Raw genomic sequence first — 7,649 nt, 5'->3', positions numbered from 1 at the left:
CCCCCCAAGGCCACTGGCTTCCCCAGGTCCCTGGTCTCACCACTGCACCGGCCAGGAGATCACCCCTCAACCACTGCCCTGCTTCTTGGCCACCCTGAACCCAGGCCAGGGACTGTACAGCAGCCAGCCCTCTCCATGTTCTCCCCTGCCTTCTGCGAGCTGCAGCCAGTGTCCTGGTGTTGACAGTCCATGGCGGGGGACCTCTGGACTGGGTCTCTGCCTTAGGGCTCCCACACCCCTGGCTGCAGCTGCCCTGCTACCTCACACGTCTCTCGGGGCCACTTGCCTGCTACCACCTCCCCTTCCCCCATCTACCCCTGGTCCAATCCGTGCTAGTCCCCAATAGCAGGAGCCAGGTTTACCGATCAGAGGGAGATAGAAGTGGAGATGGGCAGCCCTGTCACCCCCATTTTCCTTGGACCTGGGATGTGCATGGGAGAGGGTGGGACCTGCCACATGATGCCCCACCTCAATGCCTGCTCTGGGTAAGGCCCCAGGCCCCAGGAACAATGCCTTGGGGAGCAGGTGGAAGGGATTGGGGAAACCACAGAGAGGGCTCCACCCCGTTCCTCCATGGAGACCTGAATGCTGGCCCCACAGGAAAGACCCATGCACTTGGGGGCTCCCTGGCCTCCAGCCACCCCTCACCTCCAGCTCTCGCTGCTGGGCCGCCTGGAGCACGGGCAGGTTGTGGGGCCGGCAGGTCTGCTGGGCCTCTTCGTGCTTCTGCCGCAATGCCTGTCTGAGCACTGGGGATGGACGGGGGCCTCAGTGGGTGTCTCATGCCTCCAGCAACACCCCCCACCAGACTGCTCCCTCTTGGGGTGGGGGTCAGTGGTAGCCCAGGCTTAACAGCCCAAGGGGCCGGGAGGAAGCGGCAGTCCAGAGACTGCTGGGCTCGGATGACCCAGGTCAGCAGTCCTAAGCGTGTCCTGTCTAGTCACTCAAAGGTACCCAGGGTTGTCCAGAGATCCCCATCCCAAGCACAAATGTGGAAAAGGATGAGGAAAAAGGGGTCCCTCGGCAGGGGAGAAGGAAACCTGGTGGCACAGTGGGTTAAGCATTGGGCTGCTACCCAGAACACTGGCAGCTCAAGCCCATCAGTTGCTCCATGAGATAAGAGGTGGCAGTCTGCTTCCATCAGGATTTTCCACTTCAGAAACCCATAGAAGCAGTTCTGGTCTCTCCTACAGTGCCCCTAATGAGCCAGCATCAATTTAACAGCAATGGGGTAGACATAGGATGGAGGGGGGCTGCCATCCTCCAGGGGACATGACTCTGTGCCCTTTGATGAGCCAACCTCCCTACCCCCCACCCCCCACATCCATAGCTCTCAGCCCTCTCACAGCAGCCAGAGCAGAAAGGATGGGCACAGATCCTGAGAAGCATGTGGGCATCCTGACCCCACAGTCCCAGGAAAAGCAAACTGTCTGATAAAGTCAACAGTCAGATGGAGATGATGCTGCCCAGGTGACAAGGAGATTCACTGAACTAAAAATAAAGGCAGGAGAAGGGCGCCCCAGCTGGGCCAGGTGGGAGCTGGGGTCTTCCGGGCTGACAAAGCTTAGTGTTGGTGACTATGTGGCTCTGTACCCTGCGACCTGCTGAACCAAGTCAAGTAGGGACCTGTGTAAGAGTGAAGATATCAGGGTTCACAAGAAACCCCCAACATAAAACGGAATGTGGGAAATGTGCCTGAGTCCCAGACCCCTAAATGTTAAATGGCCGAGTCTCTCCTTTCAGGAAATGTCCCAGCTATTAGTATACAAGAACCCACCCCTCTTGCCCCTGGGAACAGGCTCCACCCACAGCTGCTCCTTTAGACACCCTGACTCCTGCTGGGCCCATTGCCTCCCTGACCTGTCTCGACTTTCTGGGTATCCCTCCACTATAGCAGTTGGCACATAAAATGTGCTTTAAACCAAGCTCCACCTTCAAGGCAAACCCTAAACATGGGTTAAGACACTTAGCAATTTAATGGCTACCAAAAGGTCTGCCTTTAGCTTCTACCCAGATGTACCTTGGAAGAAAGGCCTGGCAATACACCAACCCCCCCCCCACGTCCCTCCATCCCCCCCCAAAAAGCAGCCACTTAAGTCCCTAGGGATCACCAACTGTACTCAGCTGAGGGGTTGCCTGGAGTTGATAGCCAGTGGTGAAAGTACATATACTGTCTGCAGTGCACACAGCATGTTTGCAAATCAGAAAGAAAATGTAAGGAAGTATACAAGGACATCAGCAGCAGCTCTGCTCTGCTCTGTAGCAAACATTGCTACAAGTCCCAGGTCAACAACCAGCTTCCACTAGGTAAGCAACTGAACTCCAGGCTCACTCCCAACCACGGAAAGCAGAGAAAACAAAGGAAAGCACTGGCTCAGTCAGCTGATGCAGGGATGACCAAAGTTGGCTTGAACCTTGTGAATGACAAGGAGCAGAGAGGCCAGAGCTTTCAAATCTCCCCCACATAGAGGACCCAAAGGAGCCCTGGTGGTAAGGCATCACGCTACTATCTGAAAGGTTGGTGGTTCAATCCCATCAGTTGCTGAGTGGGAGAAAGAGGAGGCAGTCTGTTCCCGTAAAGATTTGCAGTCTTGGAAACTCCCAGGGGCAATTCTACTCTGCCTTATAAACTCACTAAATAGTCAAAACCGATTCAGTGGCTTCCGAAGAGAAATGGCAGTTCCTGCTAGGTTGAGGAACTAAAAGAACAAGAAAATCTTCCCATACCAGGAAGTAAGAAAGGGCTAATATAGAAAGCCACCAAAATTCTTTCCTGGCCATGCAGGGTACAAATTACGCATGGCTAAGAATAATCAGTTGTGATCTTCAGATGTGTGGACTGTATGCATATTACACCTCAAAATTTTCTTTTAAAAGACAACTACCCAAATGTTTGCAGAAGAAATCATTCCAATTGTACATGAGCTTCTCCAGAAAATTAGAGAATTCTAAACTCCATTATGAGGAGTTAATGTGATATCTAAAGCAGACAGAACAAGAAAAACTATAGACCAATGTCCCTCATAAGCACATTGCTATTGTATGTCCTCAAGTGGATTCCAATTTATAGTGACAGAGTAAGGAGCTTCCTGGTGGAGTGGGTTTTGGCTACAGGCAAGAACAGCAGTTCAAACCCTCCAATCAGTCTGTGGAAGAAAGATGAGGCTGTCTACTCCTGTAAAGATTTGCAGCCTCGCAAAACCCTTGGGGAGTTCTCCCTTGTCCTATAGGGTCACTGTTGGCTCCATGGCAGTGAGTTTGAGTACAGGACAGAGTAGAAATGCCCCAAAGCCCTTCCCCACATGCCTTTTAGAAGGGACCCAGGGTCCTGGTAGTCACGAGTGGGTATGCCAGGAGGGGCTGAGAAGGCAGGATTTGGGGCTGAATTTGTGGCCCTGGTGGAGCCCAGGTGCCACGGGGAAGTTTGATGTGGAGCCTGAGAGGTATCTGATCCTAAAGGGCAGAATTAGTTTTGTTCTACATTTTCCTCCCACTCTACTCAGCACCCTCTCTTGTGCTCCTTTTCACATAAGTCAGGCACCATCTAGTCCTTCTGGTCTCAGGATAGTGGGTCACTTGAGCTCAAAAGGGCATCACCTGCCACAAAGGCCAAAGTTCAGAAGGGGTAGAGAAGAAGGACGAATGGAAACGGGTAACAGAGAGGAAGTGGGGGATAAGTGATTTGGGGAGGGCAATGAATGACATGAAGCAATGTGTCTGAATTGTTGAATGGAAAACTGATCCGCTGAAAACTTTCACCCAGTCACAACAAAAGTTTAATAAATGCCAAAACTCAGCTGCCATCATAAAAAGCATTATCAATTTCACGGGCCTCTCCTGCGGCGCCAGGGACCCAAGGCTCCCCGCCGCCCGTCTGGTGGAGCCCTGACGCCGCCCGGCCCCGTACCTCGGTGGTCGTTCTGCAGCCGCAGCCGCTGGTTGTACAAGCTCTTCTCGGTGAGGTGCTGGATCTCCAGCAGCCCCTGCACGATTTCGAACACGGTGCCGTCGAGGAGCGCCAAGGCCAGGTCGCTGAGCGTCGTGTAGGACAGGCGCTGCTGGAAGGAGCTACCGGCAAGAGGGGGCGCTGGGAGCGGGCGGGTTCCGGGGTGCTCCGTCCGTCCCGCCCGCCCCGCCCCGCCCCACGCACCTGGGCAATTCCTTGACCAGGCTCTGCAGCGCCGACAGAAGCTGATAGTGTCGTTCCTGCTGCCGGGTCCCATCCGCCGGCTCTTCCAAGGCGCCGGGAGAGCGATCCATATCGCCGAAGCCCCGCCCGCGGCCGGCCGCAGCGACGAGTCGCGTCCTTTATACGTCAGTCGGGAGCGCGGGGCGCTCCGAGGCCCTGCCACTCATTCCGAGGCTCGCCCCACCCACAGGCCTCCCAAACGAGGCTCGCCCCGCCCCCTGCGTGCGCCAGAAGACGGTACGCCCCTCCCCTAGTCCGCCCCCCCCACCGATGCTCGCCCCGCCCCTGCGTTACCCAGAACGAGGTTCGCCCCGCCCCTTGCGTACTCCGGAAGCCGGTACGCCCCACCCCTAGTCCGCCCACCCCCGAGGCTCGCCCCGCCCCCGAGTTACCCAGATGGAGGTTCGCCCCGCCCCTCCGCGGCGCTGCCAAAAGGAATTCTGCATCAGTTCATCCCTCTGTCCCGCTGCCCCACCCGCTCGCCTCAGAGGAGAAGACCTTTTGGCTGGACCTAGCAGACAGGGTCACTGCAAGGTGTCGGGTTCCCGCGTCTTCTGGCGGCCTGAGCCCGCTTCGCTGGCATTCCCCAAACCGCCCTTGTTTCACCGAGCCCACGATATCCCACCTCTGCCACTTACAGATGACTTTGAACCATGCACGTGGCCTCTGGGGCCTCGGGCGTTTTGTCTTTCAGTGTCAGTGTAAACCCGCCGCATGCCTGTGAAGATTAGGTGCCATCGTATCTGTGGGGCTGGACCTGGCCCAGCCACTCTTAGGTCGTGGGACCTGTGAGTCTGGAAGCACTAAGCAGGGAGGGTCTGTGACCTGGTGGAGTTGCAGGAACCCCAGGTTCTGAGGGAGCCCCAGGTGCTGCAGGGGCACCTAACAACAGAAACCAGTCAGGGCTGCAGAGGGCAAGCTGCTACTTGTTAAAAATCACTCATTTTCTATTTTTAACAAAAAGACAGGAGTTGTTTAAACCCAGGTCAACCAGTCCTTGCCTGTCATCGCAGTGGGTACACATTTCCTATATTTTTGTTACTACAAACCCCAACACTTTTTCTTTGTCCTCCAGAACTACCAGTCTCTTAGGCCAGGTGATTCCCAATTCACACATCTGAGGAAAGCTTGTTCTGCAGATTAAGTTTGTGAAAGATTTTATTTTCACATTGTTAGAAGTGGATTGGTCGGCGCCCAGGGCTTGGCCATGTGGCTCTAAAAGGCGGACCACCCAGAACTGTGCTTCCTGGGACACATTGTCCCCTCTGGGAGCCTCTGTCCCCCATGCTTCTGACTCCTGGAGCTTGGAGGTAGGCGATGATTTTCTCTCTCTGTTGTCCTGTCAAGACTCAGGTATGTATTGCTGTTCATAAAGTGCCGAATCAAATTGGAGAAGAAAAAAAAAAGACCATGAAGAGAAAGAAAATTGAGTCTCCTTGTGTGAGGGGCTTGGACTGATGCAGTGCATGTAAACTCACTGCCATCCAGGCAATTCTGACTCGGCGACCCTACAGGACAGGGTAGAATAGCCCCCGTGGGTTTCCAAGACTGTAAAACTTTACAGGAGTAGAAAGCCTCATCTTTCTCCCACAGAGTGGCTGGTGGTTTTGAACTCACCTGAGGTTAGTAACCCAAGTCGTAACTACTACACCAAGACTGTGCCTCTGCAGTGTATGTAGAGTTATCAAAATGTGTCATCCATCCACTGTGACTGTTCGTAGAGTTAGAAAACATCCTCTGAGACCCCAAGTGTTTGTTGTAGCCATGAAACCTACGGGGGGCAGGAGGGAGGGGCTGAGTGTTTCTGGTTAGACTGAGAAACCCCAAGAAAACTCAGGACCCTTCAGCCAAGTGTAATGATCTTGAAACAAAGTAGGGAGGTCCCCTCTGACAGAGAACAGCTGTTGTCTTTTACAACGTGAAGCATTTAATGCTCCTGATACAAAACCCATGAATCCTTCAAAAAATCACCTGTGCTCCAAAGGGCTGGGCCTGACCCACTCCATCTAGATGGGACTCCACAGGGTTGCTAATATCCTCTGAGAGAAGGATCAGGTGCCAATGCTCTTTGGAAAACAGACAAATGGAACTGGAGGTTGACAGGCAAGGTGTGTAACAGGATGCTGCTTGGGGGCAGGGGACTTGGTTGCTAAGTTTTGATGACCAGAAGTTGGTGGCCTTTGACTGTTTCCCTGTGATTGTCTGCTGAGTTGCATAGATGGCTAGAATTAAAGGAAGTAGGTCCTGTTCAGCTAAGGAAAGCATTCTGTGTTTGTTGATTATCTTTGGTACCTCCAGGGAAGTCATCTTGCTGCTTCTAAGCAGTGGCCGTGACTGCGGACCACACACAGGGATGTCCTCAGTCAGGTCTGTTCTTCCAACGAGTGGTCACAGAGGCACCTGAGACTGCCGAATGAGACTCTGGTATTTAGTTCATCTGCCTGATGGATGAGAATGAGTAGAAATCCCTCGGTTGCCCTGAGCTGGCCTGGCTGTCATCGCCTTGCTGATGTCCTGGGCACTTAAGGAGAGCATCCAGAATAGATAAATCTAGAGAGAGAGTAACTGGATTGGTGGCTTCTTGGGAGTATGGCAGGAGAAGCCGTGAGGGAATGGGGAGCTAATAACAGTGAGTACAAGAAAGAAGAAAAAGTTCTAGAATTGATTGTGAGAATGATTGTACAGAACTTCTTAATAGGATTGAATGATTGAATTATATGATAAGTGGATTATATGCCAATAAACTCGTAAAAGAAGAAGAAAAAGATCAATTTAGGCTTGTTTCTTGCAGGGGAGCTTCACATCCACAATGAAATGGTCTCCCACCTGATAAGCATTTGTGGATGACAGCAGAAGCCCACACTCAGAACTGCTGTCACCTTGCTCTGGGTTTATGAGAGCCCTAAAACAAGATTGCTCTCCCACATCAGACAGACTGGGTTGCTCACTCAGCTCCACCGAGCAGCCAAAGACACTAAGATCTCTTGTACCTCTGGAAAACCTTTGGAAAACTGCCCAGCTATTGGGCAACCAAGGAGTCCTGGTGGTAGTGATTACACAGCGGGCTGCTAATCACAAGCTCAGCTGCTCAAAATCACCAGCCTCTTCGCAGGAGAAAGATGAGGTGTTCGACTCTCCTAAAGAGTTACCGTCTTGGCAATCCTTGCCCTCTCCTATGGGGTCACCATGAATCAGCATGGACTCGATGGCAGTGAGTTTACTGGACAACAAACACCCCAGAATGCAAGCCTGCCCACAAACCCTCTTGCTGAGGTCTGTGCTTCTCTGCCTGGTAGTAAATCCAACACCTTTGACACCATGTTTTGACCCAGACCTCGCCCTCTTCAAGAACTGGATTAGGCCCAAGACCCCTCTGTTCCTAAAGGAGACTAGAGGATTCCTATATTGGCCAAAGGGTGTTGGAAATCTTGATGAGGACCAAGGTTTCCGGAGCTTCCCT

General features: G+C 53.0%; 1 protein-coding gene across 3 annotated transcripts in view; it reads right to left on the bottom strand.

Annotated features, from left to right (window-relative positions):
- The window catches only part of DGCR6L (DiGeorge syndrome critical region gene 6 like), a 5,214-nt gene extending 936 nt beyond the window's left edge, over positions 1-4,278 (bottom strand). Inside the window, exons 1-4 of one of the 3 annotated variants that reach the window (XM_045291541.1) lie at positions 4,151-4,278; positions 3,908-4,068; positions 649-749; positions 390-395 (exon numbers count right to left, since the gene is read on the bottom strand). In XM_045291541.1, coding sequence (XP_045147476.1) covers positions 390-395; positions 649-749; positions 3,908-4,068; positions 4,151-4,260 — 378 coding nt within the window. In that variant the 5' untranslated portion in view covers positions 4,261-4,278. Of the gene's footprint in view, positions 1-9; positions 750-3,907; positions 4,069-4,150 lie in introns of those variants that run through there. The other 2 variants (XM_004701423.3, XM_045291540.1) reach the window with 2 other exon arrangements.
- Positions 4,279-7,649: the final 3,371 nt, after the last annotated feature.

Source organism: Echinops telfairi, unplaced genomic scaffold (assembly GCF_000313985.2).
Source record: "Echinops telfairi isolate 266 unplaced genomic scaffold, ASM31398v2 ScPeMD7_70;HRSCAF=299, whole genome shotgun sequence".
NCBI lineage: Eukaryota > Metazoa > Chordata > Mammalia > Afrosoricida > Tenrecidae > Echinops > Echinops telfairi.
This window is presented reverse-complemented; position numbering and strand designations above follow the sequence as displayed.